General features: G+C 42.9%; 3 protein-coding genes across 3 annotated transcripts; 2 read left to right on the plus strand and 1 right to left on the minus strand.

Moving 5' to 3' along the window:
- Window positions 1-1,114: 1,114 nt before the first annotated feature.
- LOC131294321 (scavenger receptor class B member 1-like) lies at window positions 1,115-6,660 on the plus strand. Its single transcript, XM_058322368.1, has 7 exons — window positions 1,115-1,190; window positions 3,590-3,753; window positions 3,877-4,128; window positions 4,193-4,393; window positions 4,470-4,869; window positions 6,136-6,383; window positions 6,454-6,660. Exons 1-7 carry the CDS (start codon window positions 1,115-1,117, stop codon window positions 6,658-6,660), a joined length of 1,548 nt encoding a protein of 515 aa, XP_058178351.1.
- A 199-nt stretch (window positions 6,661-6,859) lies between these two features.
- LOC131284270 (uncharacterized) lies at window positions 6,860-10,067 on the minus strand. The gene is made up of 2 exons (XM_058313127.1): window positions 8,802-10,067; window positions 6,860-7,443 (listed from the first exon to the last, which is right to left on the minus strand). Exons 1-2 carry the CDS (start codon window positions 10,065-10,067, stop codon window positions 7,195-7,197), a joined length of 1,515 nt encoding a protein of 504 aa, XP_058169110.1. The 3' UTR covers window positions 6,860-7,194.
- A 1,189-nt stretch (window positions 10,068-11,256) lies between these two features.
- Window positions 11,257-12,269, plus strand: LOC131289974 (J domain-containing protein CG6693). Its single transcript, XM_058319337.1, has 2 exons — window positions 11,257-11,403; window positions 11,496-12,269. Exons 1-2 carry the CDS (start codon window positions 11,307-11,309, stop codon window positions 12,248-12,250), a joined length of 852 nt encoding a protein of 283 aa, XP_058175320.1. The 5' UTR covers window positions 11,257-11,306; the 3' UTR covers window positions 12,251-12,269.
- The last annotated feature ends 2,065 nt before the right edge of the window (window positions 12,270-14,334 follow it).

Here is a 14,334-nt window from a genome sequence, read left to right on the forward strand (position 1 = left end):
ATTCAGCCCATCATTATAGAGAGAAACCTGTGCGCATCACAACCGGCCTAGTGCTGCAACACTATCATCAAACCCCGAAGGCAAGCGTGTCCCTGAACTGTAACTGTTCCATCGCAAAGGATGCTTCGAATGACGCGGTGCATTTTACCCCAATTACCGCGGCACGTTGGTGGTCACTGGTTTTGCGCTAAATTCTCCCAAAGAAGAGGTTCAATATCAATGGCAATAGTGAGTTGCGTTATGGCGATAAGGAAAATGGCACGAATGTCTAGGGGCTCAACGATGACGATGGCTTATGCAATAGAGTTCGGTTAGACCGACAAACACGCGGCTTTTCCTATCGATGTTTATAATTACCATTTATTTGGTGTATGATTAACGTTATCTCTATTCGTTCATTGTCGTTTTTGTCCCTGGCCTACTGTTTGATTTGAGATAGGAAAACGGTGGAATGTTTGTAAATCATAAAAATTAGCACCGAAAAAGAAACTAACATTGTAAACAGAAATTTTTTTCCATGATTTCAAGCATCTTGATATTCATTCAGGAAAGAAAAATTGAATTGTTTTTATGTTTTTTCCCCCACTCAATTCCCATGTAATCTATTCACTGGGCTGCCGGTTAGGACGATTTGTTTATGCATAACATCTGATGTGTAACATTATCAAAGCTCTATCACCCTCCTCCACGTCGTTTGCAGGAACTTATCAACCAACGCAATCGAAGCACTGACAGCAACAACATGCAATACACAAACAGCTAAGTGATTGATCCTGGCGCGCACAAGTAACACCACGAACATTATAGCCCCTGATAAGGCCGGGATGCGATAGTTGTGAGTACGCGCTGTTGATACTGGGCGGTGGCGTATTTGAGTTTTGGTCCCAGAGACGTCCAAGATTACCGGTTTTCAGTCGCAATCGTACGCTCAGAACGTTAAGACTTTCAAAAACGTCTAGAATCTGATTCATTAAAAGTACCTGTATCACAAAAAGTTGATCGGGTGAAAAGTAAAGTTTAGTTTCCGTCAGTGCCCCGAACGAACGTGAACTAACATTAATAGTTGTGTGTGCTGTAATCATAAAGTCACGGTCTATTTGAAAAACTAACCACGATGGATGTGAAGTTATTAAAACCATCTGAAACACCTCCGGAACCTTCAGCTAAGCGGAAACCAACCGACGCCAAAGGTAACGCTCCTGTCTATCACAGTTGTACTATGGCATTTTTCTCAGCATATTTCAGTTCAACAGGATAGTAGGAGGTAGTATTCGAGGCAGCTAGTCTTGAAATAATTAAATCAGGATTAGCTAAACAGTGGGTGAAATTCGTACCGATTTAATCAAATGAACTGTAAAACGTGTGAAGTATCAGCATCGTAGATTCATTTAAGTTTTTGATTTAAACATACGAGTTTAATAGGGGAAGGAATCTAATTAACAAATTATTCTTGGTGAACACCATTAAGTAATTAAAGTATTTTTAAAGAGTTTTTCTTTAAGTATACTTTATAAAGCTGGCATGAACTTTATAAATAGCGAATCCCACGACGGTTGGAAAGATTATATTTTGACTACAGGAAAGATTTAAAAAAAAAATAATAGAACAGATTACATAAGGTGAGTCTGTAAAGCTAAAAAACATTATTGGTAATCAAACATTTGTATTAAAACTTTGTAATATTAACGTACAAAGAAGTAAATGAGTTTCTATTTCGGCATTTCCTAGAAAAATCGTTTGAAAATAGGCATCATTGAAGTTGTTTTCGTGGTGATACCCTACCGATAGCAAAAGGTGAAGGAAGTGAAAACATGCATCGATAACAACTATCAATGTTATATGCACGAAGTTCCTTCAATAGCACAGAAAACATAACATGTCCAAATACTTACCTGTTACCATTTCGGAGATAACAGGCCATAGGGCACATCTGAAGTACTCGAGGATTTATTGCCAAAATACCGAGCCTTCAGATATGCGTAATGCACATGGACCAACCACCACCTGCATTTCCCCCTGGTAGTTGCTTATCTGCCCTGAAAGGGAGATGCCCTTCGGTGTACGATGTTATTGTTGTGGTGATTATTACGGGATTTGTTAGCCATTCCCGGCGTTCCCCTTACCGATGCGACCGGCCGCTATTTTGACGCCGTTGATAGTGATACTGCTGCTGGAGCAGTTTGATACGTAAGAATGAAAGACGAACCGCTGCTGTGCTTTTTGATAAAGCAGTATCGGTGTACGCTGTTGCGTTGCGTACGATGAACACATAATGCTGCCATCAATCCATCATCGTGTGGTAGATGGTGGAGGCGGTGGACTTGCTGCGTCGCAAACTTTAACCGTTTAGAACTTTTACGCGCACATGAGTCGCGGGCGGACTCTGCTGACCGGACAGCATGGAAACACTTAAGGTGTTTCCCAAATACACGGTACGGAACGTTGGGAAGCGTCGGGCCTTACCTCGGGTAGGGGGACTTCGACGTTCCGGGAGAAATCAATAAATAGACACGAGGTTTAATTTATCAGTATCTCCGATGAACTGGCTCTCTTGTCCAACTATCGGTTCTTTATTTATACCAACTTATTGAACGATTTTACACGGTTTTTAGGAAAGTGTTTGTGACGGTTGCCGAAATAGTTGACTCGGCTAGATGATGTCAACTTGTGTTATAATTGGTCAAAGTGGTAAAGGGTGGCTTTCCGGTGCGAGCTAGTACATAGCCTACGCTGCACTTTGAGTGCGTTTACCTCTTGTTTACCAGCTAGTTTGTTGGTAAACTCTTCGTATGCTAACCAATTGGTTTGCGCCAACCAGCGCCTGTTGTTTATGCAATAATATGTATAGTCGAGGTGATTCTATCACAATCGGCACAAGTCAACTTCGTCATCAGCGTGTGAAATGCGCGCTTAGAACCAACAATGTGTCGAAGCAGGTCGCCGCTCTAATCACATTTCCATGCGCACATGCAAGCATTTGGTTCAAGGTTTTCGGAATACATCGTAAAGCCTGTATATTTTTTATAGATTGCAACTATCTATACCCCTTAAGGAGCCAACACATGATTTGAACATTAGAATAATTCCAAGTACTACTAATTAAAATAGCTTAGACTTAGAAATACAAATGATTTGAACATTAGAACACCTTCCAAGTACTAAGTAATTAGAATATAAAATTCTTCACTGAACACTTCTATCTGAAAATTTAAAAATCTGAAGTATGCTCAATTTATGTCATTCTTATGTACGCTAACCTATATTGGAGACTGCCATAGCAATTTTCCATGACCCAAGAAACCCTTAAAAATCGGGATGCAGCAAAATAACAAAGATGTCTGAAAAACAGAAAGTTTGATATTTCAATAAAAAAGTAAATGATCTCTTCTGTATAACAATCTTACACAAAACTGCTGGAAATTGACGTGATAATTATTTCACGAAATTTATAAAATCTTTGGGCGGAGGATTGGGCGTGAATAATAATCGCTGCAGTGCAATTTACAATTTTAGCGTTGGCATGTGAAAGCAAACCCATAATAAATACTATACCGATCGACTATCTTTTTCTCCCTCCGATAAACCCTAGCGCTGTGCATCATTAGTGTAACTAGCGTACTAGCGATCGCGTGCTTCACCATGGGACTGTTCTTTCACATCCACAAACCGACACAACTAATCCTGGACGATCGATTAACCATGCGCCAGTACATGCCCTACTTCAAATGGTGGCAGGACACGACGGATGTTTTGGTACGAACAAACCCGGCATCGAAGCCGGTTTTTTTGTTGATCGCATTACTGATAAGTAATCTTTTCCGCACGGATGCTCTTGATTAGCGCCATTTACCAGCGTGTTTCCACTCTCCGTGACAGGTTACATGCCGGATGTTCATCTTTAACGTTACCAACTCCGACCGCTGGTTGCATGGTTTGGACGACCAGCTGCACTTGGAGGAAATCGTACCGATCGTGTACCGTGAAATACTGGAACACACCGATGTGGTGTTTCACGAGCACAACTCCACGATGTCGTACGTCACCAGGAGACGCCTGGAGTTCCTACCGGAACGGAACACCCCGGGCATCCTAAACCGAACGATTGTTGTACCCAACATCTCGTTGCTGGTAGGTTTCGGGAGAAGATTCTCCGCGCCACTTGAGAATCTAACAAGTATCGTTTCAAAACCAGGGTGCAGCAGCGAAAGTAGAGGACGATAGCTACCTTAAGAAGAAGGCTTTCAGTATCGTCTACGCAGTGTCCGGCGATAGCGTGTTTAGCCGGATGACCATCTACGACTATCTCTGGAACACTAAGCCAACCTTTTTGGAGCAGGTCCGGAGATTTGTACCCTCGATGGTCCCGTCGGATAATGTGGGCATCTTGAAAACGGTAAGAATCTTGCATCAACTCCTGAACTACCTTCATTGGTAATTGGTAACCGCTTCGCAATCAAATTTGTTCCCAGATGTACGAGGACAGTGTCGATCACGTCAATGTGCTGTACGGAAAGCGTCACGGCCACCAGCGATTCTTCGCGATGAACACCTACGAGTACGAGCCTACGGTGCCAGGATTCAGTCTGGCCGAGGGTGACTGTTTTGCGTCCATCGTCAACTCGTCGGAGGGCGCAACCTATCAGCAGTACCTGAACGAACAGTCCGTACTGATCTACTGGCGTAAGACGCTGTGCCGAGCGGTTCCGCTGTACTTCGATCGACGGGTGCCGAAAGGGTCCCTCACCGGGTACAAGTACGTCCTGCCGGACAGTTCATACGATCGCCTACCGAACAGCACGGCCGACTGCTACCAGGGACAGTACGGGCTGCTGGAGGACGGAATGACCGATACGTCCAAGTGTTCCCATGGTGAGTTACACCTGCATGCGATTTAATAATATTCTGATGTAACAAGAAGCGCGTTGAAAACGAAGACATTCACCCCACTGTCTTAAACGAAATGCATGATATAAGGATGTAGATCGTACGCTTAATTTGATTTACAAATAATATAACATCGTTATAGATTTTTTGAATAAATTCTGGTGAGCTCAAACATCCAAATTAATTTACAATACGTTTGAAGAGTAATGCAGTGTATTGTAATGATAATAAAATAAGGGACTGGCAACCTGTTTCTAGCAGACCTTAGATGGGCCAATCATATGAAAATTTTTAAAACTGTAGCCATCATAGTCAATAACTTCAAAATTTAAGGCTTTCAGGTTTGTTTCTCACATTTTTAACAAATCACATTCATTTTGTTGGCTTCTAATTGCTTCTACCAACGATAGGAAATATGATTTGATTGTGAACGAAATTAATTATGATCATTATACGATCGTTATTGCTCGATCGCGTTCAACGAGCCTGTATCGACTATTGTACGAACCGATACGATATGCACAGCAAAAATGTGTAACGCTCCCACCACAACAAACCCAATTTCTTTAATCTAGGACAAGGTTAACGAACGTGGTCGGAACGTTTTTCCGTCGCAATTGAAAGCTTTCATCCTTTCCTCGTCAAAACACACTAATCACCTACGTTCGCCGTCGCAGCCGCGATGACGAAAAGTGAACCCAAAACACTGCTAATGAGCAGGAGGAAAAGGCAAAGTTAAAATTGGGAGGGATTGTTTGGTTGCATGTGTTTAAAATCCGTTGAATCAGATACGCGTTAGGGTTTACATTGCGCTAACTGGGAAGCATATACGTCATGTGCGACACTCGCTGTTGGTTAGATTGTTGGACGCACTAGGAAGAGGTTTTATGTTCCGCAAGAAGTATTTCAAACATGACGAGACTTGGCTTTAGATGATCCAATCGTCGTGCCATGTGCGAGTGAGTGTACTGCAATGCAGCTCATCAATTTGTTATCTATTGTTCAAGTTCATCTTGTCGACCCTGGTATTTCGATTTCCGTCAACAGAGGAGATACGGATCTTCCGTGAACGTGCTGAACTGATGGTGAAAGATTTTTTCCGCGTCTAGCTTTTGTTTGATATTGCAAGTGGGAATTGAACTTTGGGCAAAAATATTATACTTTATTCCTAGTATTTAAGTGCTGTGAAACATTGAAACATTATACACATAAACTAAACCTACTTCTAACGCTTTTTGTATTGATTATCAGATGTTCCTATTGTGGCTACGAGTCCTCACTTCTACGCGCGTAACTTCACCACGGGGCACAAAATTACGGGCATGAAGCCGAACCGGGAACTACACCACAGCTACATCATTGCGGACCCCTCGTTCGGCATCCCGCTCGATCAGTGCGCCCGAACGCAAACCAACCTGGCCATTCCGAAGCTGACGCACTTTAACTGGGAAATTTCACGATTCAGCGAAATGTTGATACCGTTGTTTTGGATTGAATATGTAAGCCGCCTTCCGTGAGTGATGCCCTCGATTCTAATGTGTCTTTGTTCCGTCCATTTCACGTTTCCAGCATCAAAAAGAACTGCCACCCTACATCGTCAGAACTCTCGAAGCTTTCTACGTGTTGCGCGACGCGGAACCGTACCTACCGTACGCATTGTATCTGGCGTTTCTTCTGCTACTGGCAGTTGCGTTCCGGGAGGCGGCCAGGTTTCGGATGCACGGCAAGGTGGTCCCATCGAAGTGCCCCAAAAAGCAGCAGATGACAAAGCACTAGCAAAGCAGGGACGACAGTGTATGCCCGCCCGCTCGCCAATCTCCATGCCATTATCCATCTGTCTTCATGTTAGTGTTAAATTGTTAATAATAAGCAAGCTAAATAAATGATCCTGAACACATTCACCAGCCGGTGTAAAATTTCGATTTATAATTCTGTTTTATTTCAAGTTTTTGACGCCATTTAAAATTATCAACAACTTTAATTACATTTCCGCCCCTTTTCGCGCAAGCGAATCGTGAAGGTATGACTTTCATACCAGCACGCGCTAGGCAAAGGCCAGGAGAACGAAAAACAAACCTAAGGAATAAAGCGCATCGGTATAGGTATAGAGGACATAAATATAATGCACAAACTTTACTTGTTTTCAACCCAGTTCATTGCTGCAAATCAGTGTGAGGAGGGTCGATTGAAAGATTAATTGCAACATAAACCTAACGCTCGCCGTAAGGTGCCGAAGGTGCACGAAATAAATTCAGTTTAAAAATAAAGAAAAAGCCTAGAAAGTATCCCTCGCTCGCGTTACACTTCGTTTCAGGTAGGGAATTCCGTGGTTTCCATCTTGCGCGCGGGACTCTCTGGGCGGTTGAAACGCTCGGCGTAGATTTTGTCACGCACGCTCGGCTGTAGCGCCGGTCCGAGCACCTGTTCGAGGTCGTCGATACGCTTCCGGAATCGTTCGCGGTCTCTGGCGGCCATCTCCCACTCGCCCTTGCGCGCCTGCCGGTAGGCAAAGTCCCAGGCCCTCATCACGTGTATCACCGGTTTCTGGCAGAAGCGAACCTGTTTTCGGTAGAGGTAGGAAACAACGGAATCGGTGGTATGAAACACGATTGGTTCGACACATTTCGTAAGAAAAAAGGATAGTTAATGGCAAAAATTGTCCATATATTGTACACTCAACATAATATTCCAGCGAATGAAACTTAGCAGGAAACATGAAAGGGTTTAATGAACTTAACATAAAATATTGTATAAATTGTTATTAACACATTATCTATAGTTTTTTGCAAACCGTAGCACATATCAGCATTTGAGCGAACGTTTAAGTATGTTCCAGTATTACCCAAAGTGGTCCTTATGAATTTCGTTTAAAAAACCATATGCTCAATATTCGAGATACTCAAGATAAACGAATTTCATCAAAAGTTTCCCTTTTACTTTTCTCAACTTAAATCCGAAGCTTAGCTTTGAACGTATTTGTTTGACCTCTCAAGTGTTCTGAACTTGACGACGTAAATTTGTCGAAAAAATTCGTTACAATATTGAAACGAGGGAGCAAAAACATTAAATACCCAAGTTTAACAAAATGTCTTTATTCAATATTTCAAAAGCAATCGAAAAAGAATAAATTGGCTAGTACATGTTACCATTTCATTTTTCGATTTTAAACTGTAAAATTCGGTAGAATCACAAAAAGAAGAATACACACTATTATATATTCTTCTGGTAAACATGAAACACGAAAAATTTGGCAATTACAGTTTGTTAAAGGGGGTGTCCATGGCGCAGCAGTAGCGCGGGGAAACACCACGCCACAGATGTGGGAAATAATTTCGAGTCTGACACCATCCGGTATTACGAACGGCTGACCACCCATCTCGACTTTCGGACACAGACATAGATCACGACACGAGAAGGTCGTTGCATTTACAGAGAGAGTATCTTTTTAATGGCCAGATATTTACTAACAGAAGCCAATAAAAAACATATTTCGATAACCAAAGGCAAAATACTAGAAGACAAACGTAAGGACCATCAGCCTAATCGGGGTTTTCCCAGCTTTCAGGCCTATTCGACCGATATTCCTCATACAGAATGTGATTCGTCCACGTAACAACCTTTGTCTGCCTTAATGGACATTGGCTGAGCATGTAATGACCCAGCTTGTTAGCCCCGGCGGTGACTCATGGCTGACGAAAGATCACCGGATACCAAGAAACATACTCATGACGAAACATGAACGTGATGAAACAGCACAAAAACTTTAGCATGCGTTGCCATAATTATGTTGATAAAATTGTAATCATTAAAAGGGTAAACATAATAACTTATTACGTGATGGGATGTTAAGAATCTAAATGTTTATAGGTAAAATACGATTTAAATTTAATGCTTGGACGAATAAGGATAATATTTACCTTTCGTTCCTCGAAACCGGACGAAGAGTTGGAGTCATCGAAATCGTCGCAGAACACAACACTGTCGTCATCGTCGTCGTAGACATCTATCCCACCGCCACATCCCTTGCTGTCGTCGAACTCGTCCTCGGTAACGTTATCACTGTCGTCTTCCTCGTCATCCTCTTCGTCCTCCTCGTTCTGCTGACTTTCTGTTGAGGGTGGCTTGTTGAAGTAGTACGTGAAGGCCGTGCACAGACCCCGCGGAGGACGCCGACGGGCTGGGCTGGCCGAGGGAGTCGTAAAAACTTCGCGTTCGGTTACGACAACAAAATCGCTCCGATCGGAATTAATATCACATTTGGGTTTCACGCGTTCCTCGACGCTCGGGGCGAGTGTCGTGGAGCTGCGTCGTGCGCTGAAGTTGCCTGGCTGGTGTGGCGACGTCGTCACAGTGACGTCGGCCGACGAGGAAGAAGGACCTGCTGCCCCGAATGACCCTTGCATGCATGCACCTAACACAAGCGCCCCAAAGTCCTGCAGCGCATCATGGAAGCTGTTAACGCTTTCGATCGATGAAGGGCTGAAGCTGGTCGAAAGGTAGCATCCCGATCCGATGGGGTCCATCATCCCGTACTCGTCGTTCCGGTAATCGTACCATTCATCCATCGATAGGGGCAAACTGTCGTCGCATATATCGTTTCGCAGGTATGAACGTTTCTTGTCCTTTCGATTTTTTCCTCCAACCTTCACGGTCTCGCCGCAACCCGTTACCGCCGTTTGCTGGTTTCCTTTGCCCGACTGCTTTCGCCGCTTTCGAAGCCCAACGGGACGGGTTGTGGTCCGCCCACCGGGTGGCACATCTTCGACGTAGACCCCCGCCGGGGTCATGGCAACGTCGTCGGCGGTGCTATCGTAGTCCAGGGGCACCGTCAACCTCCCCGTGCCGTCTTTCTTCGTCTCGAATATCGGCATAGTGGCGGTAACCGATATGGTCTTCCTCTCGCACGGGATTTCCTTTTCGATCGTGTACGGTGATGGTTCGGGGGTCTGTCTGGGATACGTGGTATCGCTTTGTCCGGCGAAATCCCACAACTTTGTTATCACATTCAGTACTTTCGCGACGATGCTGGGTCGCTTGCCACATTCGACATATCCATCGACGTTCTGCTTGAGGTCGCCCGCCGGAAGGTCAGCTTCCTTCTCGCTCACGCTTACCGCCAGCATGTTCTGCTTGTTGCAGGGAAAATTATTTCCCGACCACGGACTATACTCTGCCTTCTGCATGATCTTAGCTTCACAGATTTGAGTTGATAAGGAAGAGGAATAAGATCGAGCCTGCTCTAGGCGCAGGGGAATTATTTACAAATCTTCTACCGCACTAGCCACTACCACACCACTTCTTCTTAGCTGTGACTTATGCTATTTACAGATTGTGATTGCGCTACAATCTCGATGTTCACTGGCGAATGCTGTATTACTATTGCACCATGACCATCTGCTTGGGCAAACCAATATAAATGTCCTTGCGACCATTCATGGTCTTCTTGCTCGCATTATCGAGGGTTAGGCGCATAAGCATAATCGTGCGAAGAATTTGCAGCACGTTCAATGAAAACGTCGCGAATACTCGAGTGCGTACGTCGTACGTAGACCAGCTTAGCTCCACGGCGCCACAATCCACTACGCCTTGCCAACAGTTGGATAGTTTCCAGCAGTTTAGGTGCGCTAGGTAAGCTTCAAAATCCAGAATACACCCTTTCCAGATGCTAAATGTTTCGTCGGACACTATATTTTTGGCGGGTATTTCCATTATTAACTTTTTCTCGCGAGCGTTTCACTTTTGCATTTGTTCCTTGCTTTTCATTATCGCCATTTTGTAGAAACTGACAGCAGCTCGCACAAAGGGGAATTCTGATGCAATATGGATTCACGCGTTTATGCATCACCGCTCAAGAGTTCACCACAAAAACAGGTTATCTGCACTGGAGAAATTGAAACATTTATTAATTCTATAGCTTACAACTGAAACTATATAAAATACAGAAAAGTTCGTATAATTTCACCATTGGCAACTACATTTCACGTGGATTTTGTACACGTTTATTTTCCGATACATTTTAGTTGCTTCCGTTGGTTTTTGTATGTTCACGGGATTATGTGTTATTATCAATTTATTATCCATTCGATACTTATTCAGTCTCAACTAGCATTTTAATATCATTTTATTCCTTTTCTCGAAGCACAGTTATTTTTTAATATTTATTTGGGTTTTTAAACACAAAAATAATTTCACCATTGACATTTTGACAACCGTTGTCGGGGACAGGCTCGCACTTTCCCGCGAAACACGATCGGCTTTGTTTTGTTCACAAAATCACTCCAACAACAGCTCCAGTTTATTTGGTTGGTTCTCGAGCTGTGAATATTGAGATTAAACCAAACCAAGTTGCGGTAGTTGTTGTATATTTTCTGTACGCTATCTTTTACTAGGTATCTTGACTTCTGCTACAGAACTGCAATACAATGCCAAAAGGTACGCTGGACATTTGTGAAAAGTACTATGGTACGAAGGATATTTACGAACTGTTTGGTGTAGATAAAGCGGCATCGGAACAGGAAAGTAAGTATACACGGCACTAATAAGCGTCTTTTTGTTTAAAGTTGATACATTTATTAATGGTCCATTATCGTCGTTTCATCATTCCCGTCTAGTCAAGAAAGCATACTACCGGTTGTCACTCAAAACGCATCCAGATCGTGTCCCGGAATCGGACAAGAAGGAGGCGACTGAAAAATTCAAGATTTTAAGCAAACTGTACAGCGTGCTCAGCAACAAAGACTCCCGGGCTGTCTACGACGAAAGGGGCACGGTCGACGATGATGATGATGCGGGTACCAACTGGTTGGCAAGATGGGCACAGTTCTTCAAACCGCTCACAACTGAGGACATTGATAATTACAAAAAGTCCTACATCGGTTCGGAAACAGAACGGAGTGACATCAAGAAGACGTACCTCGGGGGCAAAGGGTGCAAGAACTATATGATGCAGACCGTTCCGTTCATGACGTGCGAGGACGAACCACGGGTGGCGGAGATCGTACAGAAAATGATCGACGACGGGGAGGTTCCGGAGTACGAAAGCTTCACCAAGGAGGCGAAGGCGAAGCGCGCCCGTCGGCACAAGAAGTACGCACGCGAAGCGGCGGAACTCGCAGCGGATATGCGGAAGCAGACGGAAATATCGTCCCTAGAGAAGCAGCTGGCTGAACGCAGCGCACAGCGCAAAGGTGCGTTTTCGTCGCTCCTCGAATCGCTGGAGGCCAAGTATTGCAATGGAGCCGAGGAGGACGAAGAGCTGTACGATTTTGAGGAGGAACAGAAAAAGCGAGAAAGAAAACGCACCTCATCACGCGGAGCGGCCAAAACGGCTACCAAAGCTAAGGTAACACGAAGAGGATCTAAGTGAGGCCCCCATAAATCTGCTTTTATTTGAATGTAAACGGATTTTGATACACAATGAACAGATCATTTCGACAAGTCGATCATTTGCGTTGCGATATATCCACGAATTGACAAATTCACAAAAAAATCCTATGCTTAAATTTTACGTTTCGATTCTCAACACAAATAGTCGTGAAATAAATTTTCATCATATCTTTATCGCACTGATTTCCTCATCTACTTACTAGGTATTTATTTGAAGTCAATTGTTTATTTGAAATGCAACCACATCCATGCTGTCCTAATGCCCTTGGATTTAATCAGATTTATATGTAATCTTTTTTATAAGTTCAGAAAAGCACGAGTAACATCGTCAAGTTTCAAATTTTTCTGTTCTTCTACAAAAAGAATTGGAGAAAAATGTTTTTCTATCTTTACAGTAGCTTGTTCTTAGGTTATAATATGCTCTCTAAAAATCCCAGTGACAAACATACTTTGCACATCCATTATTTCGTTTTTATAGCTCATTGCGAGAAGTTAAAGTATAGTGTTAGCATAACTACTCAACTATTCGTCGTATATGGATATGGATTACATAATAAATAAACAATCATATCAACAATAATTCAGACATGTTCTTCAAAAGCGTAGGTGATATTTCCCGCAAATATTCTTTCGGTATTATTCCACAATTAGACATCGCTGAAATAGAAATAAAATAAAAACGTCTCATCTACGGGCACATATTCAAAGAGATTTATTTTGTTTCCTTTCATTTTTCCCTTTCCCCTTCAATATTTCATGCTCCTGGAACAGAGTATATAAAATCTGGCACCGCCACGCGTCTATCTTATATTTTCGTCTATCCAATTCCTGGAACCTGATACCATCAGGTATCCAGAGTTCTTTCGTCCTTTCCTCCATTGCGCAATGGTTGGTCTGTACCGAACCGAATTCGCTCGTCCCTCCTTATTGCCTATGAAATGCTAATACACTAAAGCAGTTTAAATTAAAAAAATCTCACTTTTGCATTACACAGTCAGTTTTTATATAGTTCCTATTCAGTAACCGGCGGAGTTTTCTAGCACGCAAAACTTAAACCAAAAATTGATGCACACAGCAGCGCATTAGGGCGAAGGAACGGAAAATGATGTGAGAGATGGATTGTTCAAACATTAAAAACACTTTTAAAACGTACATACATACATAGACGCACACCGCACGAAGGAGACTTGCGGGCCCAAAGTAAGGTAAATGTTTGTCTAACTAAAACTGGTCCGCTTTTTTTTTAAATCTCAAGTACGAAAAATAAAATATCACTGGAATGTTGTTCAGCACCCACCCAACCACATCATTGTTGTACTTTGACCTCGATGAGGAGGATGATCACGTGATCACGGCGGTTGCGAACTAAGAACTAAGATTGAGATAAAATCAATGGATGGAATGTGTTTGTAAACTATCACCACTGGGAACGAGAAAAAATTAAAACCTATAGGCATACAAATCACACCCGCTACGGGGGCAAAGCAAAGTCTAAAAACTCTTGTGGAGTAGGGGAGAAAGCGTCGATCCTATGGTCTAAAATAATTTACCTGAAAACGCACCGTAATCGGTATGGCATAAGTAAAAGTAGCACAAGTAATAAGTCTTTTCAAACGTTTAAGCTCTGGCTGGAAATCCAATCCAGCCTGCAACATCCGCCTTTTGTCTGCCTATCTTACGCCCACCGTCTACGCTAAGGATGTTGATCCGGGCAGTGGAATCTGGCAGCGATTTCGCTTTTGAAGAAGGTGGTCTAATGATTCTAATGTTACAATGCATATTAATATCTACTAAAATAGCGCTGCGTCGTGTACGCTCTCCTTCTAACGAGAATGTGCAATTTTAAAATCGAATCGAAGCAGGCGACTGAGCTCGCGATAAAGGGAACTAAATCAAACCTAACCGAAATTCACCTACGTTCAGGCACTTGCATTGTTCGTTTAAATGTATTTGTCATGTTTTTTGTTTTATTCTTGACTTGCGATCGATCGAATGTTGTATTCTCCAAACCGAAATAACGTCGCGTAAAAAGCATCCCATGCGTCTACTAATATTCTACTAACT

The sequence above is a fragment of the Anopheles ziemanni genome, chromosome 2, assembly GCF_943734765.1.
Source record: "Anopheles ziemanni chromosome 2, idAnoZiCoDA_A2_x.2, whole genome shotgun sequence".
Taxonomy (NCBI): Eukaryota; Metazoa; Arthropoda; class Insecta; order Diptera; family Culicidae; genus Anopheles; species Anopheles ziemanni.